Genomic DNA, 18,910 nt, shown 5'->3' with positions numbered 1-18,910 from the left:
AGTGGTCTTTAAACATGTTCCTGATTAGATTAAAAAAAAAGTGTCAAAACAACACTTTTGACAAAACTAAAAGGACTAAAACGTAAAAAAACGCAATGCAAAATTAGTCTCTCTTTCTATTTCTCTTTGGTCTTCGTCTTCGTCACTGTGGAGACGCACGCAAATCAAAAGAGTTTAAAAACCACTTGCCACCGTATGAGAACCTTGTCTCTGACGGTCGATTCTCCGCTCGCCACGACGACGCCACGTCAGCATCCACATAGATTCCTCTAAATCTCACCAATACCATCAAACCGATTTTCGAAGATTCGAATCCAATTCTTCTCCTCCTCCTCCTTCTTCTTCTGAGAAAATCTCATCGGATTTCATATTTTTGTCCTATTGACTATTCAACGTGACAGATCGAATACAAAACTTTTTGGTATGTTTTGATTTGCCTTTGTATTCAAAATTTCGCTTCTACCGATTCGTCTGAATGTGAACCGTTTTCATTGTCACTTCCTTTAGGTTTTGAATCGGGGATTGTTGCGACTGAGACGGTGCCGTTTCAATTCGCTGCAAATGCTTCCCTGAGAAATACCTTTTGTTCTTTTATGTAAATAAAAGGTAAAAAAATTCAACCTTTTTAAAGTTAAGAAGTATATGCAATTTCGTGTTGATCCTTAATTCCTTATTGCTTTCAATTTTCTTTGATCAAATCAGTGTAGAATCGAGAAGTATAGTAAATATGGTTGGAGCAACTTTGTTTCACCGTAGAAAGCATTCATGGCCGACTGAGGAATTCATCAGCAGAAGTACTTTGCAATTGGTGAGTCTATTTTTAGTAGTTTAGGAATCATGACGATTGGAAAATTTGACTTTTGACTTGTCTTTGTTTCCATAGCTCGATTTTGATAGTGCTGCTCCGCCACCACACGCATGGAGGAGGAGATTAAACTGCCATGCCAATATCTTAAAAGAATTCACTATTACTTTTAGGGAAGCCATTAAAATGGTAAACAAAGAGACATCTTGTGTTTATTTCCTTCGCTTCGTTGTTGTATGGGGCGTCTCTTTACTTCTTATTTTCGGAATTACAGGTACGCTTGGGGATACGATTATGGTCTTATGTCAGAGAAGAGGCCTCCCATGGAAGGGTAACTCCCTTGATCAATAGAGTTTCTTGATTTACATATTTATGGTACAAAGTTTTGGTCTTTGTTTGCGGAGATTTAACTTATGATTACTACAGAAAGCACCTATCGATCCCTTCACCAAAGAGAACTGCAAACCATCTGCATCCCAAGGTGTTCCACTCGGAGGAATGGGGTACATAGCAGATAGCCTCTGATTTTTGGTTTTATTTGGCATAGTTTCGTAATTTAGGTTTGACCAATCGTGCTTGTAATTGCAGAAGTGGAAGCATATCTAGGGGCTTCAGAGGGGAGTTTAAGCAGTGGCAAATCACTCCTGGGACTTGCGATCCATCACCTATGATGTCTAATCAGTTCTCTGTAAGTTTCTTCTGTGGTTACCCATGTTCTGATCATCATTAAGCTATTAGGCTTTTGTTAATTTTGCTTCTACCAGAAATGTTTTCTTGTTTGTAGTATGTGCCAAGTTTTTCCTTATGTTATCTAAACTTTCTGACACTTGTGTTTCTTATTACATTTCCTTGGGCCCATTCTTTGCAGATTTTTATTTCACGAGATGGTGGACACAAAAAGTATGCATCAGTTTTGTCTCCAGGCCAGCATGGAAGTTTAGGGTAAAAATCTGTTTTATAAATATCCTCTAATTCAATGATGCAATTTTTTTCTTAATTCACATACCTTAGATTGGTTTCATCGTCTCAGAAAGTCGCGTGATAAAGGTCTTTCTTCATGGGGCTGGAATCTGAATGGCCAGCATTCAACTTATCATGCTCTATTTCCTCGGGCTTGGACTATATATGATGGTACGACCCTGCAGGAATTCGTCATTTAAAGCTAGCATATTTCTGTCGGTGTATCTCTTGTAACGATTCTTCTGTTTCTAGGTGAGCCTGATCCAGAGTTAAAGATTTCCTGCCGGCAAATATCACCTTTTATACCAAACAATTATCGAGATAGTAGTCTTCCAGCAGCTGTTTTTGTATATACTGTAAGTAATCCGTTCATCTAGTGCCTATTCACATTGAGTTGGTGCCTGCTTCTTTGAAAGCAGTGAAATAAGAATGGATATATGCATATTCCACATGTAGGGATCTGTAGTGATGCTTTTGCCTTAGATTAGTAGGTAATCAAAGTGCCAATGTACATGAACTTGCCATGGGCTTCTTGTTGAAGCTCAGACCACAAATTTGTGTGATGGCTTATTTGGTGGGAGACTCCATCCATCTTAGAAACGCTATTCACTTACTCCTGTTATAGTTCTCTGATGGCTAAAGCAAATTAGATAATGAATTTCTCCATATCCTTATATTATATATCAGAAATGGTATGAGCATCAATCACTTTCCATAAAAATCTGAGGAAAACCTTGTGACGTATGTTTTTTGTTGTAGTTGGTGAACACTGGAAAGGAAAGGGCAAAAGTCAGCCTTCTTTTCACATGGGCGGTGAGTTGACATCTGAATTACTTGATGTACATTATATAGAAGAGCAGAGGGAAGATATGTTTATCACCTTTATGTTGTGCAGAATTCAATGGGTGGGACTTCACATATGTCAGGGGGTCATGTGAATGAGCCATTCATGTAAGACAAAATATGTGCCGTCTTTTCCATAAATGATTATTGCTTCAAGTTGATGTTTATTTATTTTTGGTTCCTTTTTCTTTTCAGAGGTGAAGATGGGGTCTCTGGCGTCCTCTTACATCACAAGCAAGTCATCTTACCTTAATATTAACTATATATTACGGTTGGTTTGCATATATCTCGCGGTAGATTCAACGATTTGAAAAATGTGGTCCATTGTACCATTATTTCTTATTGGTTAAATGGAGGACGGTTACGAAATGGCAGTACCTTAAGTGTTATTGTTAATAATTGATCTGATAAACTTAGCAAAAGATAAAATGGTACCTACACATAATTAGAAAGTCCGCCAACTAAGTACACCTTATCGGTCAATAGTTAATGCACAAAACAGAGAAAATAGATAGTTGAGGCCGGAGTCTCCCATGCAGTTATTAGCACCAAAATGTTCCCTAGGTAGACTTTTCTTTAAGTGTGAAGGCTTAGTGTACTGCATTCAGACTATAAATGTACCGCTCTTATCTTGTTGCATTATCTGTCCAAGTGTATGCGCGTCTCCTTATCTTCCAAGTCTTTTTAGTGTGATTTGTTCTACTGCTGTGTGATTAGTTGACAATTTATCTCGGAACATCAACTTACCCGGTGCAGTCTGCTTCCTGTTGAAGCTTGTAGTTGTGTTATACCTGTGTCTGCCTGAATAGTCTAGTCATATTCTTTCTCTATATATGCTTCTTGAGTGTATGACATTCTTTACTGGCTTATCTATTCACATGCGCCATGCGCCCTTGATGAAGTTGAATCTGCTAGAATATATGCTTATTGCAGGAGAAGGTTGTGTTCTTTACTCTAAGCGGATATATTTGTTTTGAATGTGTGCTGATTTTGCAGGACAGGCAAAGGAAATCCTCCTGTTACATTTGCGATTGCTGCTTCTGAGACTCAGAATGTTAATGTAACTGTTTTACCATGCTTTGGATTGTCTGAAGATAGTTCTTTTACAGCGAAAGATATGTGGGATACAATGGAACAGGTGACTTTCTCTAGATCATCGTTCTCTTACTATGTGCATGTAGATTTCATACCTTGTCAAAAGATGCTTTTGACTTTATCATTGCTCTTTGTGCTGAATTGTCAATTTGTAAGACCTTTGGTTTAATATATATGGTGTCATTTTAATAAATGAGACTAAAGTTGCGATATTTAACCTACAAGGATGGGAAATTTGATCAAGAAAACTTCAATAGCGGGCCAAGCACACCTTCATTAGCTGGAGACACTATTTGTGCAGCAGTCTCGGCTTCGGCATGGGTAGAAGCTCATGGCAAGTGCACTGTGTCTTTTGCACTTTCATGGTCATCGCCAAAAGTGAAATTTTCAAAGGGAAGCACATATGACAGGTAAATAAAGTACAACCTTTGTAGCCTCTTCCCAACAAGTTAAGTTGGTTCTTTGATAATCGTTATCACCAACTTATTTTCATATGATCAATGTTGTCTTAAAGTTGGCTACTTGTTCTGTCCATTGCATCAGTTTTCTGTGTTGTTTGTAGTTTACATCTTTTCTCAGTAATGCTGGATCTGCTTCTAAGTCCAGAATCTTGAAGACGCTCTCAGTTATGTGTTTTATATATTTTTAAAGAGAAGAATAACTCTGAGAGAGAAAGATAGTTCTAGGCAAGCTAAAGATAAAGCATAGTGCCTGGCACTAGTTGTACACATAGAAAATGCTCAAGCAAACGTAGGTTAATACTTCAGCATTAAATAGAGGGAAGCATAAATTTTCCCTTTTGGGTGTCATTTGTTTAACAAAGCTTAAACCCATGGCCGAATTGAGTGTATGGAATACATGCTTTGAGAAGCTACCAATATATTAATGTGTATACGCTGTTGATTTTCTGTCTTTGGTTATACACTGTTGATTTCTGGGTTCTGTTTTCTGTCTTTTTCCGTCTTTGGTTTGCAGGAGATACACTAAATTTTATGGTACTTCGCCAAGAGCAGCGTTGGACCTTGTGCATGATGCACTGACAAGTATGTATTTGTGGTGCTGATGTTCATGTGTCATATGCTTCACTTAAGTTGCCACCCTGTATGGATGTATACCTGATAATGTTGTTAACTGAAATTGTTCCATGTTACACATACACACAATTTGTCTTCCGTTTTACGTGGAATAGTGCTTATGCATTATTGACCAGCATCGGTTTTCAACTTCAGATTATAAGAGGTGGGAGGAAGATATTGAAGCATGGCAGAATCCCATTCTCAGAGATGAAAGGCTCCCTGAGTGGTAATTGCTTTGGAACCTAATAGATCTTTGAATACTTTGCTCTCTCACCGTTCTGCCCTGAACTATTTTGTATTTTTGTAGGTACAAGTTCACTCTGTTCAATGAGCTTTACTTTTTGGTTGCCGGTGGTACAGTTTGGATAGGTACACATCTATACGCTTCTTCAAAGTCAAACTCTTGATTGTAAAATTGTGTTCTTCGCTTTTAACAAAATTTTGTTGTTTCATTATTTTGGTGCCTTGAAATTATTGTATCACCTTATCAACGGTTTTTGGTTGCAGACTCTTCTTCACTCAATGCTAATGGGAATAGTCAGCATCAACAATCGGGATTAGGAAATTCAGATGGTAAGGTCGGTGGACTTGACATTAATGATCAACGGAATGACCTTGGTAATGGCAACAGCGTTGGAGTAAAAAGCAATGATGAAGTATCAGCCATTCATAACCGGAATGGTTTATTTGTCGATACTCCCCATGTAGATGATGGCGATGATGTTGGTCGGTTTCTGTATTTGGAAGGTGTGGAGTATGTGATGTGGTGCACATATGATGTACACTTTTACGCATCATATGCGCTCCTTATGCTATTCCCAAAGATCGAACTAAACATCCAGCGTGATTTTGCGAAAGCCGTGTTGTCTGAAGATGGTAGGAAGGTTAAGTTCCTGGCAGAAGGAAATGTGGGAATTCGCAAGGTCAGAGGTGCTGTTCCTCACGATCTGGGGATGCATGATCCTTGGAATGAAATGAATGCCTACAACATACATGACACAAGCAGGTGGAAGGATCTGAACCCAAAGTTTGTGCTTCAGGTGTATAGAGATTTTGCAGCTACAGGGGATTACCAATTTGGAATAGACGTGTGGCCCGCAGTTCGTGCTGCTATGGAGTACATGGAACAGTTTGATAGAGACAATGACGATCTAATAGAGAATGATGGTTTCCCAGATCAGACATATGATACATGGACTGTTCATGGCGTGAGTGCCTACTGCGGTTGCCTGTGGCTGGCTGCTCTTCAAGCTGCAGCAGCAATGGCTCTCCAAATTGGTGACAAATTCTTTGCAGAACTTTGTAAAAATAAGTTTTTGAATGCAAAGGCAGCACTGGAAACGAAACTCTGGAATGGATCATACTTCAATTACGACAGTGGGTCAAGCAGCAACAGCAAATCTATACAGACCGATCAGCTGGCGGGTCAATGGTATGCCGCGTCTTCAGGTCTGCCTCCATTATTTGAGGAATCCAAAATCAGAAGCACTATGCAAAAGATCTTTGATTTCAATGTGATGAAGACAAAAGGAGGTAAAATGGGTGCTGTAAATGGGATGCATCCGGATGGGAAAGTGGATGACACGTGCATGCAGTCTCGTGAGATATGGACAGGTGTTACTTATGCAGCTGCGGCTACTATGATCCTCTCTGGAATGGAAGAACAAGGTTTCACCACTGCTGAGGGAATTTTCACAGCTGGCTGGTCAGAAGAAGGTTTCGGGTAAGTTTTCTTTCTTCTTTATATCCAGTCTGTTAATTGTTTCGATATCACACACACATAGATATACTCGAGCATGATGATGATGTATCTTTGTTGAACCGAATAACAGATATTGGTTCCAGACACCGGAAGGTTGGACAATGGATGGGCATTACCGGTCACTGATATACATGAGACCGCTCGCGATATGGGGAATGCAATGGGCATTATCGTTGCCAAAGGCAATTCTGGACGCTCCACAGATCAACATGATGGACAGAGTACACTTATCCCCTAGAAGCCGAAGATTCTCGAACAACTTCAAAGTTGTGAAACACAAGGCAAAGTGTTTTGGTAATTCAGCATTAAGCTGTTCTTGCTAAATCATTCGGTCTTGTTATATATAAGATACAAGTAAATTCACATCTCTGATATGATTATCGGAGTAACATATATAAAAAAGAGGAAATGTTATTTAAGGAGAGGAACTAGCCGACATAGTTCCTGAGTTGTAATAATATTAATAGAGAGGAGTATGTGGGAAAAGTTTCCATAAAAAGATGATGGAAACGTAAATGTTGTTCAACATTTTGGTGTGGAGGTGACTTGACTCTTGTTTTGTTTAGATAATAAATAATAATCTGAGAAGAACAATTTGTGTTCTTCTTTTCTTCTGTTGGTTTTGAATTATTGGCTAAAAGAAAAGCCACGTAAGAGCATATAATGACAACGCCTACGTACGCTTTTTAGCGTTCAATTTAGACCTTAAGTTTTGAAAGATTCCATGTCTTCGTTTTAAAAGTCGCTTTCAATTGTTTGAGCATATGTTTCGTAGGGAGCACTAAGTTGGTATACATAAAGGTATTGATCAATCTAAAAAACTCAATGGTTTAATTATATTAATGACTTTAGCCTAAAAAAACTTAAGTCAGTGTAAAACAATATCGATGTGTGATTAAGAAGAGATCCAATTTAACATTACCCACACAATCATTTGATTATTTCCTCCTCTCCGTATCTGTGTCTCTCTTCTCTTGATCTTTTAGTGTTCTTGCTTTGTCGCTTCAACGCTTAAGGTAACACTGCTTCTTCTTTGATATTCGCGATTCATCGAACGATTTCATCATTATAGACAAACATCCTATCGATCGGGTTTGTTTTTGCTGATTCGAGATTCACTGTTTGTTAGTTTCATTTCGTTATTTTGCTTCATGTGGTGTTGATTGATTATTCGATTTTCTTTTTTGGCAGTTTGGATTTGTGTGAGTCTGCATAATCATGGCGAGGAAGATGCTTGTTGATGGTGAGATTGATAAGGTGGCGGCTGATGAAGCCAACGCGACGCACTATGATTTTGATTTGTTTGTCATCGGTGCCGGGAGTGGCGGTGTTCGTGCTGCTAGGTTTTCGGCTAATCATGGCGCTAAGGTCTGAATTATTTTTGAGGATAGTGATGATCTCTAGACATTAGTGTATGTCTGGTTTTGGTATTAATGTGTTGTTGTTGTTTGTTCTGAATCAATTGTTGTAGGTTGGTATTTGTGAGCTTCCATTTCACCCTATTAGCTCTGAGGAGATTGGAGGCGTTGGTGGAACGTAAGTTCCTTGTTGATGCATTATCAAACGTTGGAATCTTACACGATCTTATACCTTTATTTGTTTCCACTTTTTTTGGCTTTCAGCTGTGTTATCCGTGGTTGTGTTCCTAAAAAGATTCTCGTCTATGGAGCTACTTACGGTGGTGAACTTGAGGTATGAACCATGTTTTTTAATCATCATTTCAATGTCTTTCTTTAAGCTGTAAAAGCAAACTTCTTAATAGTCATTTTCCCTAGCAATATTTGCAAAATTGTATTCATGTTCCTAAATTATTGTTTAGGCTATATGTCTATGAACAATTCATGTCAACTGAGAGAGAATTGTGTTTGATGATGTATACTGTTGTTTAACTGCTGGCAGGATGCTAAAAATTATGGGTGGGAAATAAATGAGAAAGTCGACTTCACATGGAAGAAGCTTTTGCAAAAGAAGGTATGCAGGAATTGCTATAATGCTTACGTATTCTTATTTTTCAGTAATTGAGTGAAATATTTCTTGATACACTTGCACCAGTTGCTCGAAGTTATCCCAATGAAATCAGCTTATTGTAAAACGATTAGCGTTGTAGCTTTCTCCTTGACACTGTAATATCTTCCTTTGATCTTTAAGTTGTGAAGAAATTATGGTTGAAACTATTTCAAGAAAGTGACCTTTAGGTTAATATTTTTGGATGTTTTGGTTGTAATAGCAGTATAGTGTCTTGGATTTCTCACAATGAGAAACTACTAAAACTCTGGGATGTATAAGCATTGATATTTTTCCGCAACCTACTGAAGATACTTATATTATTGTTTTGTCAAGTATGAAAGTTAGATGGTGGGGAATGGTTTTTTGCTGCTATAGTTTTTTCTAGTGTGCTCAGTAGATTGGATATTTTTGCGATGTAACTAATTCGGTCATAAATAATCAATTACTGTCTTTAATTCCTTCTGTGCAGACTGATGAGATACTAAGACTGAATAATATCTACAAGCGGTTATTGGCAAATGCTGCGGTGAAATTGTATGAAGGTGAAGGAAGAGTAGTTGGTCCCAACGAAGTGGAGGTGAGACAAATAGATGGCACAAAAATAAGTTATACCGCAAAGCACATATTGATTGCCACTGGCAGTCGGGCGCAAAAGCCTAATATTCCTGGACATGTAAGTTTCTGTGTTCATGTTATTTTTTTTATCTACTATAGTGTGATGTGCTTGGTATTTATGAAATCATTATCTTCAGAGTAAGTCCGGAAAGATTTTAATAGAAATAACAGACACATCTGTATGTTTGCAATATGATTTCTCTAAATTAGTCTGTGAGAAAAACTATTAACTGCTATTTATGGAAAGTCCACTGAGTTATACATAAACTGTCTTTTATAGGAGCTGGCTATTACATCTGATGAAGCTTTGAGCTTGGAAGAATTTCCCAAGCGTGCTATAGTGCTTGGAGGAGGGTAATGTCTTCCTCAATGTTTTCCTCCTGCTGTACCTAACATGCCAGCTGTTTCAATGGTTTAATCCTCGTTTCTATTTACGTTTTAATTAGGTATATTGCTGTGGAGTTTGCATCAATATGGCGTGGAATGGGTGCTACTGTAGATTTATTCTTCAGGAAGGAACTTCCGCTAAGGTGCTGGTTCTCTGTCAAATTATGTTGAATAACTGAAAGTCCATCTCTTTGTTTTAGCTTCTTTTCTTTCTAAAACTCTACTTTTCAGGGGTTTTGATGACGAAATGAGGGCACTAGTTGCTAGAAATCTTGAAGGAAGGGGCGTTAATCTGCATCCACAAACAAGTTTGACTCAGGTATCTGAATATGATTATTACTTTTCATGTCTCATTACTATATACGTTCTTTTCACTTGTTTCATGAGTTCATAGTACTTTACTGAACATACACTATCTTTCCATTTAGTTGACAAAAACAGACCAGGGGATCAAAGTCATATCGTCCCATGGGGAGGAATTCGTGGCAGATGTCGTCCTATTTGCTACTGGTAAATTTTCTGTTACGTGATTCTCAAATTTCGTTTGTTTATAATAGAGTACTTTTATCTCTGTTCTCTTCTACTCTAATACATGTTCCTCTGCGTGGATTTTTGGGTTTACGGAACAGTAGGTTTCTTCATTCTGTTTTTCGATAGTTGTATGTTTGTGCGGGTTTTGCTTCCTCCCTTGAACTTAATTTTTGAGGAATCTACTTATTATTGAAATGGAGCATGATTGGTATTTTGGTGTTAAAATTCCTGAATTATTGTAGACCAGGAAGCTCTGTAGCTTTACCTCCAGCTGTCTAAGGATGTATCTTTTGTTTATATTTGATACAGGCAGAAGTCCTAATACCAAAAGATTGAATTTAGAAGCTGTTGGTGTTGAACTTGATCAGGCTGGAGCTGTGAAGGTTTTAACAATTTCCTAAATTTGCAGATACTAAAATTTATCCTGAATAAAGTTTTCCGTGACTTTCTGGGGAAACATTCTCCTCTTGCAGCTACTAATTCAGTACATTATCCTCAGGTTGACGAGTATTCACGAACTAATATACCTAGCATATGGGCTGTAGGAGATGCCACAAACCGAATTAACCTTACACCTGTTGCGTTAATGGAGGCCACCTGTTTTGCGGTCTGTGCCTCTTATCTTGCACATATAATTTACACAAACCTTTCGAGGAGTTGTACCTACCACCAACTATTTCAGCTTTTGTGTTTGGGAATGTCTACTTATGTATTCCATTTGTGGATTGTTTTGATGCTTGCAGAACACTGCTTTTGGTGGAAAGCCTACTAAAGCAGAATACAGCAATGTCGCCTGTGCTGTATTTTGGTAAGTATTCTTTCTGATAGGATGAAAGTTTGCTTTATTTGTGTGTCATATTGCAGGCACTAGTTACCTCAAACTATGTGTATTGTGTCCCGGAACAATTCTCCACAAACTATGTGATCTTTAAAATGTGAATATCAAACTCTGAAAATATCTGAAAGTACTCCACAAACATTTCTCCTATATTGGCATATGTTTTTACTGTATAGCCCCAATATTATCATAATTATAGAGTTACTCCACAAACATATCTGCTACTCTGGAAATATCAGTATTCTCATAGTTATATAGATATTACATTTTCTAAATATTTTTTATTTTTATTTTTGTTTCCTTATGTCTTCCAGCATACCACCACTAGCTGTAGTGGGTCTCAGCGAAGAAGAAGCAGTAGAACAAGCAACCGGTGATATTCTGGTCTTCACCTCAGGCTTTAATCCAATGAAGAACACCATTTCTGGGTATGCAAGCATTGAAAGTTCTTTTCTTTTTTTTTTTGTCTAAAGCATTGAAAGTTCTAAGTTTTAGAAAATCCTTAGAAAAGTTCTTGATTTTCTTCAATATGCTTGCACCTGATCACTCTTTGAACTAATCACTAAATTATTTTGGTTATAGACGCCAGGAAAAGACATTGATGAAGCTAATAGTTGATGAGAAGAGTGATAAGGTTATTGGAGCATCCATGTGCGGTCCTGATGCAGCTGAGATCATGCAGGCAAGTTTTCCTTTATAGTAGCTTCTACCATTTATTTTACTTCCCTTTAGCTGCTCTACTGAGTGGTGCATAGGTGTCAAGAACAAAAATCATTTACAGGGTAGCTGAAAGATTTGGGTTGATTAAAGACGATTGCATGTCTGAATTTTTCTTCTAACCATATAGAACCTGATTTGAGTTTGAGAAGTATTTAGTATTGTAAATGGATTAGAGTTTGATCCGAAGCGTGTCTTGATTTTAAGTGATTATATTGTATGGCTTAATGCAGGGGATTGCAATTGCGCTCAAGTGTGGAGCAACCAAAGCACAATTTGATAGCACGGTAAGTCATACGTCTTCCAAGCACTTGGGTTTCACTTTCACCAGTTTGATGTTTGCTCTAACTAAAGATAATTAATATTGTGAACAAAACACAGGTTGGGATACATCCATCTTCTGCAGAGGAATTTGTGACAATGCGCAGTGTGACCAGACGCATTGCCCACAAACCCAAACCTAAGACAAATCTATGAACCGCAAAATATAAAGAGCTATATAGCATGAAAACTCGGTACACTTAATTTGATCAAAGAGTCAGACAACGATGAGTTTAATCATACTCGTGTCCCAATAAAGGATTTGTAATTTTTGTTTGTTTGTATGATGCTTCTCTTCTTACTTACTTGAGAAAACATCAAGGTTTCTTCTCTTATTGCTTAGTGGAACTTTATTACAAAGAATTATTCTATGAACCCCTCTTGGTCATATCATTTACTTCAGTTCTGTACTCGCATATGGTCTACTAAGTAATAACTAGAACCAAATCGAACTATATTGAATCAAACTGAACTAATAGAGGTCGATGGTGACATTTGTAAATGAGCAGCCTAATGATGCTGTCTTATGCAAAACAAAGCTCCTGGAGAAGTTGCAATAATATATTCAGATTCATGATCAAAAGCTCTTACAGAGACAGAAGATACACATCAAGTGTCCAAAGTGGTCTTTTATTATTAGGACTGAGACTCAAAATGTATGTAAGAAAGAAAATAATTATAAGTCGAGAATGCAACCAATATGGCAATATACACATAACACATCAACTGCTCTGACCACCAAAAGTTTCATCCTTCTCTTTAAACATTCAAATGACACCGGTTTCAAAGGCGGCCAGTTGAGAAACACGGCTTGATACACACAAAAATATGTAAACGAACGACCTGTAGAGAAAATCAGTGTCCTTTTGCCGTTTTGAAGCTCTGTTTCATTTCTTAGTCGAGCTTTACATTTGAATATAGAAGAGTATCCTTCGTCAAAGGCATGTTCATAAGGAAGTATACCTGCAACCAACATGACAAGTACGTCAACTTCGAGTGACTTAATACATTCAGTTTTCAAACTACGATTGAGTTCTTCAATAGGCCACTTTAGGTGGAAACATTCAACTTTACATTGGCCAAAGAATCTGCTTGGTAGTAGACTAGTAGTAATGAGATCTTACCCCAAGGATAGTTGCAATGAGAAGAATGATTCCAGTCAACCATGCAAGAGTCAGCCTAACAAGTATAACCTCAGCGATAATGGCTGCACTTGGAATTCCCTCCACTTCCACCATTGAGCGTGCAGATGAACGGGAAGACCCAAAGTTCAAAAGATTTTCTGATTCTTGGTTTACTCTCTCATCAAGGACGATAACCCCAACAATTTGGCCTACAAGAGCCAATACATCTCTCAGCTTACATAAATTCAGTTAAGAAAAAAGACAAATGTTCCAGAGAATGAGTTCCCCATCTTGAACTACTTTCTAACACATATCTTTGAAAACGAGTTTATTAAATCAGAGAGACAATTCACCTTTATGAGATGTCTCCAACAGATTGAATAGCTTTGATAATGTGGAAAGTAATACATCCATCCCTTGCTTAGCCATACCTTGTCCATACTCCTGTGCTAAAGCCTATAATTTCCAGAAAGAATAAATTATATTAGAGACATTGACAACCTTTGCAAACAAATATAAGCTAAGTACAATAACATGATGGTTGAACAATTAGACATTTTCAATGAAAAATAAACTCAAGATATAAACTCATTACAAGGTCCTTATCAGCCTTGCAATCCTTGGATACAATAAGTGTAAAGATAGCTTAGACGACTACAACCAGCTCAAAACATTTCCAGTTCCCTGAGATCTTATCATAATTCACTTTCGAATCCTCTGCTATTCCTTAAATAGCTAAGCAGGAGTATCCCGAAAAGAGTGCACAACCAACAGCCATTATTACGATCAACAGAAATGTCATAAGTTTTGAAGAGACTAAAGGTGACACATTTGCGTATGCAATGAACTCCACCCTCTAATTTATATACCAAGACTGAGAAACTGAGGAAAGGGAAAAAAACAGAATAACAAAAATGCCCTTACATCGATACCACCAAAGCGTCCAACCGTTAATTCGGCAGTTCTGTCAATACCATGAGATAAATCGTCATAAACGCTGACTGCCTGTCTGATATTCTGATATAGACCCAAAAGGTTCAATGCAAATTTCCTCTCTGCTTCCTGCCCAGAGAAACAAAAGTCATGTGCCTTCTTCATATGAAAATCACAATATCTACAGGTAATACAGCAACCTCTCCCACATAAAATCATACAATTTTTCATGGAATTAAGAATATTACCTTTTCCAAATTGAACTCCACATTAGCACCCCCAGCCAGAGGGATACTCAACAATCCAGACGATGGTTCAGCTCCAGCAACATATGATCCACCCAACCAAGATGCCTAAGTATATTATAACCACACCATTAACTTGTGGTCACATTATATTAAAAAGGAAAAAAAAATAGTGTTTGCACTTAGAATGACAGGTGCTGTTAACTAACAAAATCATTAATGTCCTTGTCAGTCACATCAGAGGAGGGTTCATTGACAGACACAACAACCACTTCATTGTCTGCAGAATTTTGAAAAGATTAGCAGAATATCCAAAGTAAGACTTAAACCCATAAAGAAAAAAAAGTTAGAAACTAGTCATGCTCAGATGGTTCTGGTATTCAAGCTGATAGGGCACCTGGAAGTTCAGTATCAGCTTTGTACGAATCAGACTTAATACTGCTCCTTATGGCATTGCCCAAGAAAGAATGACTAGGGGAGGTTTCCAAAAGCATATCTGCAAGTAAAAAACAAACACTTGAATATTTTACAACTAAAATTTTTGGTTCATGTCAGAAAACTAAAGCTTTCCAATCACATACCATCAGCTCCAGCGATTTCTAGCACAAAAGCAGCGCGAGGCCTCTCAAATGGATTAGGTTTTAGAATCTTGTTCAACTATAACAAAATGCAAAACAAATAAACGATGAAGTACAGGACTTTAACCCAGAGAGAGAAAAACAACTCTACTATAATACTAAAATAACCTTGGATGAGCCATCAGCTGTCAAAGTTGCTGAAGGTGCAAAACCCAACAAGGCAGACACTGCTGCAGATATTTCAACAGGCGACATGGGAAGTGCCTGTGCATTTCAATTCAAAGAAAAGAGATTTAACTAAAATTCATCAAAAAGAACTATTAAATCACAAACTTTAGTACTTGTCAAACATAAATTTGCAATCTGTCCATTGATCTCTCATCAATATCAAAATAACAAAAAAAAACAGACAAGAAAACTACAAATTGGTGCCACTTAGACCAAACAATAGATCTTATTTTACTACTTCAATGGACCAAACTCGTATAATTTCCAGAAACGATCTTAGATTGAAATATAAAATGATCAAATTTGAGATTATTTCAAATCGGTCATCCACACATTTGGGACGAAAATCATTACCTCACTGGATGATCGTGGACGAAGATATTGATTGTTGGATCCATCAATGAAGAAAACAGAACCACTTGCTTCTCCCTATACACAAACAAAAGTCAGATCCATGTCATTACATACAAGCAATTCCGTAAACGAGAGCAAGACACGAAGGAACAAAAACGAACCCTATAATTCAAGGTGAGAAGAAGAGCAACAACGAATACGTAGAAAGCTTTCATCTTTAAGAACGAGAGTCGACGGAGAGAGAAAGAAAGAGATGGATCGGTGTTATCAGACGAGAGATGTTTAATGGAGGAGACGAATCCAGATTTCAGAATCAATCAAAGTGTTAGACACAACTCCAAAACGGTGTCGTTTGAAATTAATATTATCTGTTCAAAACCCGGTTATTTCAATTCCGGTTTAGTAAAAAGCCATATTAAACGACAGTTGCCGACAAAAAAAAAAAAAAAAACGACAGTTAGTACAAATAGGGGTATAATAGACAAATCACAAAACTGGTTCGTTTTTAAAGAAGCGGTCCCGAATCACACCATTTCCATTTCCATTTCCAGAAGCGGCAACGATGGAGACAACAATCGGAGATTCTATGACGATGATGATGACGGAGATGTGACCGGTATGAGCTCAAGTAGACGAAATCTCCAAACGATTCAGAGCTTCAAAGCTTCAGATCTGTTTCCTTGGATCGGTTAAAAAGAGTTTTAAGGTTGATTTTTCTTTCCACACCATTTGGCGACTCGTACATCGAACTCGCTGATCGGAAAATACTCCCGGATAGAAATTGAACCGATTAGTTTGATGAGTGAGTGACTTGTTACTTCGATTTGTAGCTGAGTGTGTCACTGCTCAAGTGTGTGAAGAAGGAGAAAATGCCGAGGCCAGGACCAAGACCTTACGAGTGTGTGAAACGAGCTTGGCATAGCGATCGTCATCAACCTATTCGTGGTTCGATTATTCGCCAGATTTTCAGGTTTTTTTCATTCACTCATCTTTCTCAAAACCGTACGCTAGGGTTTCTTTGTATCTTAATTTGGGGTTTTCTTTGTTTGATTTCAGACTCGCAATGGAAGCACATAGCGCAGCGACGAGGAAGAACAAAGAATGGCAGGAGAAATTGCCTGTGGTTGTGTTAAAAGCTGAAGAAATCATGTACTCTAAAGCCAATTCCGAGGTTTTAAACAAATTTTCCTTCTCTTTTTTTAGTGTGTTTTCAGCTTCACAAAATGACAATTGGGTTTCGGTTTCCATTAGGAAGAGTATACAGATGCTGATACTATGTGGAATAGAGTAAATGATGCCATTGATACAATTATTAGAAGAGATGAGAGTACAGAAACTGGTCCTCTTTTGCCTCCATGTGTTGAAGGTAATTGTCATTTTTGTTTCTCTCTTTAGCTCTAGTGATCCTTATTGAAACTACTTAGAAGTTAGTGCTTTGTACTGTTTATTGTTTGTTGATGTGGTTTTTTTTTATATGGTTAGCTGCTCTTAATTTGGGATGTATTGCTGTAAGAGCTTCAAGAAGCCAACGACATAGTAGCGGAAGGACTTACCTCGGTCCTAAAATTCAGGAACCGGTTTCTGCGTCGACTAATGAGCCGTCTTACCATCATGAATATCGTCAGCAAGCTCAACAATCATCAACCAAACCAAGCCAGACAGTTCAAGCTGCAGTCCCTGTTGATGTACTTGATAACAGCAACAAGCGTGTAGCTACTCCTCGCGGTTACCCGTTTCTTCATGAATCCATGCAGATGCATCAAAAGCCATTGGCAATTAGACAAGGAACTGGTCCTGCTTCTGCTCCTGCTCCAGCTCCAGTCAACTTGGGTTCGGTCTATCCTTTGTATTACGAAGGTAATAATCAAACGCAGCAAGCTGACATGTCTTTTAGAGTCCCTGAAGCGCCCATAATCATTGGCATGCCTATTGGTATAAAGCCCTCAGAAGAAGCAACTGAGAGGGTCTGTGATTTATCCTTGAGGCTCGGTATATCTTCAGAACCGTCTACAAGAATAGATGTCGGGTCTAGTCGGGCTTACCCGGGAAGAAACCAAGAAGAGTTATGTTTATTCGCAGAGGTAAAGAAGAATGATAGGTTTGAATGGTTTTCAAATAGTGAAGGTCAGAATTCAGATTCGAGAGTTAAAAAGCACAGAACTTTGTGTGGAGACTTCCTTTAGGACTTGCTTAGTTGTTGTAAAAGCTTCAGGTTTATTGGTTTACTATTTTATTGACTCTACTAGTCTTAGCGTTCGCTTCAAGTTTTATAATAAAGATCCATGGATTGATCTTAAGTATGGTAAGCTAAATTCTGGATCCAAGAATTAGTTAATCCATTTATATATGTTTGTTTAAATGTGAAATTAATAGAAAGAATTAGGTTAGTTACAAGTGCTAACATATTCAGGGTAAATTGGAGAGAAAACAGAGTTTATATAATCATAACCATAGGTTGAATAAATGTAATTGAGCTTTAATACTGAAGAAGCTACTCACTGATCAAATACCATCATTTTGAACTGTCTTTTTTTAAGTTGTTTTCTAAGTTTTTTCGTACATTGTCAGTGACCACTTTTGGTGTAGATAATCGTGGGTATCACTTTTACGATATTTGTGCAAAGAAAAAAAGGAAAGATGATAGATTGTTCCTAACGTCGGAGATGGATTCTCGACTAAATTACAACAAAGAACGTACACTATTGTCATTGCAGCGTGAACGTACATTGCATGCGAGAGACCAACTTTGTTTATAATCAAAACAAACGAAAATGAGACTTTTTTTTCATAAAAAAACAAAGGTGTGTCGTTGAAAGTTGATATTGATCTATTTCACCAAATTAATTAGCATTTTTGAGGGTTCATTGTAGCTTCATCACTAAACAGTTTGTAAATCTTGGTTGATGTTAAACATTCAGACCAGTTCTGATACAAGAAAATTCTTTTCAAAGAAAAAAATTGCTTTATAAAAAGTAATGTACACTCGTGATTCACGAGTCATTAACATGCAATAAATTAAAAGGAGCTTATATATATTTGTAAACTCAAAACTCAAAAGTAACGTATAAAAGTGCATGATTATTTATTTTTGGAGATCCTACGTACCCATCTCACGTAAGATTACCGTGACACCTATCACAATCAAATTCAACTTTCTTTCTCCCTTAATTATTTCTTTGGCGTATCTTAATTAAGGATTATATATATGTTTCTTGAAGTTTTTGTTAAAAGAATTATGTTTCTTTTAACCGTGAAGTTTTGGACTTCACCTCCAATGAATTATAAAACCGTACGTAGTAGATTTTTTTATTATTTCTTACCAATACAACAATGATGAAAACACTTTTTTTTGGGGTGCAAAAGAACAATAAAACACTTGTTTGATTTTATCTAAGTTAGCCATAATCGTTAAGTGTCACACCCTTAAACAATAAAACGAATAAGCAAGAATCAAAAAACAAATTTAAAAAAAAAAACTAAACTTAGCAACA

At 37.4% G+C, this 18,910-nt stretch overlaps 4 protein-coding genes across 8 annotated transcripts; 3 read left to right on the top strand and 1 right to left on the bottom strand.

Annotated features, from left to right (window-relative positions):
* The first annotated feature begins 55 nt into the window (after positions 1 to 55).
* Positions 56 to 7,264, top strand: AT3G24180 (Beta-glucosidase, GBA2 type family protein). 2 transcript variants are annotated; one of them, NM_113323.4, is made up of 20 exons: positions 56 to 421; positions 508 to 606; positions 703 to 808; positions 884 to 994; positions 1,080 to 1,136; positions 1,232 to 1,308; positions 1,394 to 1,493; positions 1,674 to 1,747; positions 1,836 to 1,936; positions 2,018 to 2,121; positions 2,525 to 2,578; positions 2,661 to 2,716; positions 2,804 to 2,842; positions 3,605 to 3,746; positions 3,929 to 4,113; positions 4,679 to 4,746; positions 4,933 to 5,005; positions 5,087 to 5,148; positions 5,287 to 6,502; positions 6,612 to 7,264. In NM_113323.4, exons 3-20 carry the CDS (start codon positions 728 to 730, stop codon positions 6,862 to 6,864), a joined length of 2,853 nt encoding a protein of 950 aa, NP_189060.2. In that variant the 5' UTR covers positions 56 to 421; positions 508 to 606; positions 703 to 727; the 3' UTR covers positions 6,865 to 7,264. The 2 variants fall into 2 exon arrangements, with proteins under 2 accessions (NP_189060.2, NP_001030757.1); NM_001035680.1 differs by having other exon boundaries at positions 150 to 421; positions 708 to 808; positions 6,612 to 7,241.
* On the top strand, positions 7,251 to 12,521 carry GR1 (glutathione-disulfide reductase). 3 transcript variants are annotated; one of them, NM_113322.5, is made up of 17 exons: positions 7,251 to 7,557; positions 7,733 to 7,909; positions 8,013 to 8,077; positions 8,164 to 8,233; positions 8,441 to 8,512; positions 9,018 to 9,221; positions 9,444 to 9,517; positions 9,610 to 9,693; positions 9,782 to 9,869; positions 9,979 to 10,060; positions 10,391 to 10,464; positions 10,581 to 10,688; positions 10,825 to 10,889; positions 11,234 to 11,347; positions 11,502 to 11,601; positions 11,870 to 11,923; positions 12,018 to 12,521. In NM_113322.5, exons 2-17 carry the CDS (start codon positions 7,760 to 7,762, stop codon positions 12,111 to 12,113), a joined length of 1,500 nt encoding a protein of 499 aa, NP_189059.1. In that variant the 5' UTR covers positions 7,251 to 7,557; positions 7,733 to 7,759; the 3' UTR covers positions 12,114 to 12,521. The 3 variants fall into 3 exon arrangements, with proteins under 3 accessions (NP_189059.1, NP_001118688.1, NP_001030756.2); NM_001125216.1 differs by having other exon boundaries at positions 7,313 to 7,342; positions 12,018 to 12,365; NM_001035679.2 differs by having other exon boundaries at positions 7,513 to 7,633; positions 12,018 to 12,365.
* Positions 12,448 to 15,819, bottom strand: PMP (putative type 1 membrane protein). The gene is made up of 11 exons (NM_113321.5): positions 15,581 to 15,819; positions 15,420 to 15,494; positions 15,006 to 15,101; positions 14,841 to 14,916; positions 14,657 to 14,755; positions 14,469 to 14,539; positions 14,263 to 14,367; positions 14,006 to 14,143; positions 13,435 to 13,537; positions 13,082 to 13,290; positions 12,448 to 12,920 (listed from the first exon to the last, which is right to left on the bottom strand). The coding sequence occupies exons 1-11, from the start codon at positions 15,632 to 15,634 to the stop codon at positions 12,852 to 12,854; spliced, it is 1,095 nt and encodes a 364-aa protein (NP_189058.1). The 5' UTR covers positions 15,635 to 15,819; the 3' UTR covers positions 12,448 to 12,851.
* A 69-nt stretch (positions 15,820 to 15,888) lies between these two features.
* On the top strand, positions 15,889 to 17,778 carry AT3G24150 (uncharacterized protein). Of its 2 annotated transcripts, NM_001338670.1 has the most exons (5): positions 15,889 to 16,125; positions 16,250 to 16,389; positions 16,476 to 16,590; positions 16,671 to 16,785; positions 16,902 to 17,778. In NM_001338670.1, exons 2-5 carry the CDS (start codon positions 16,289 to 16,291, stop codon positions 17,600 to 17,602), a joined length of 1,032 nt encoding a protein of 343 aa, NP_001327395.1. In that variant the 5' UTR covers positions 15,889 to 16,125; positions 16,250 to 16,288; the 3' UTR covers positions 17,603 to 17,778. The 2 variants fall into 2 exon arrangements, with proteins under 2 accessions (NP_001327395.1, NP_189057.1); NM_113320.4 differs by having other exon boundaries at positions 15,889 to 16,389.
* The last annotated feature ends 1,132 nt before the right edge of the window (positions 17,779 to 18,910 follow it).

Source organism: Arabidopsis thaliana, chromosome 3 (genome assembly GCF_000001735.4).
Source record: "Arabidopsis thaliana chromosome 3, partial sequence".
In the NCBI taxonomy this organism is placed as follows: Eukaryota; Viridiplantae; Streptophyta; class Magnoliopsida; order Brassicales; family Brassicaceae; genus Arabidopsis; species Arabidopsis thaliana.
The sequence above is the reverse complement of the archived record's forward strand: the minus strand, read 5'-3'. Positions and strand labels throughout refer to the sequence as shown.

Bases quoted from the DNA above. Each gene is read 5' to 3' on its own strand.
- AT3G24180 (NM_113323.4), top strand. From the start codon at position 728: ATGGTTGGAGCAACTTTGTTTCACCGTAGAAAGCATTCATGGCCGACT. The intron at 2,717-2,803 runs GTAAGACAAAAT...TTTTCTTTTCAG, and splicing joins CATGTGAATGAGCCATTCAT to AGGTGAAGATGGGGTCTCTG. The intron at 5,006-5,086 runs GTAATTGCTTTG...GTATTTTTGTAG, and splicing joins GATGAAAGGCTCCCTGAGTG to GTACAAGTTCACTCTGTTCA.
- AT3G24150 (NM_001338670.1), top strand. From the start codon at position 16,289: ATGCCGAGGCCAGGACCAAGACCTTACGAGTGTGTGAAACGAGCTTGG. The intron at 16,591-16,670 runs GTTTTAAACAAA...GGTTTCCATTAG, and splicing joins ACTCTAAAGCCAATTCCGAG to GAAGAGTATACAGATGCTGA. The intron at 16,786-16,901 runs GTAATTGTCATT...TTATATGGTTAG, and splicing joins TTTGCCTCCATGTGTTGAAG to CTGCTCTTAATTTGGGATGT.
- PMP (NM_113321.5), bottom strand. From the start codon at position 15,634: ATGAAAGCTTTCTACGTATTCGTTGTTGCTCTTCTTCTCACCTTGAAT. The intron at 14,917-15,005 runs GTTATTTTAGTA...ATTTTGTTATAG, and splicing joins CAGCTGATGGCTCATCCAAG to TTGAACAAGATTCTAAAACC. The intron at 14,756-14,840 runs GTATGTGATTGG...TTTTACTTGCAG, and splicing joins AGAAATCGCTGGAGCTGATG to ATATGCTTTTGGAAACCTCC.
- GR1 (NM_113322.5), top strand. From the start codon at position 7,760: ATGGCGAGGAAGATGCTTGTTGATGGTGAGATTGATAAGGTGGCGGCT. The intron at 9,518-9,609 runs GTAATGTCTTCC...CGTTTTAATTAG, and splicing joins GCTATAGTGCTTGGAGGAGG to GTATATTGCTGTGGAGTTTG. The intron at 10,061-10,390 runs GTAAATTTTCTG...TATTTGATACAG, and splicing joins TGTCGTCCTATTTGCTACTG to GCAGAAGTCCTAATACCAAA.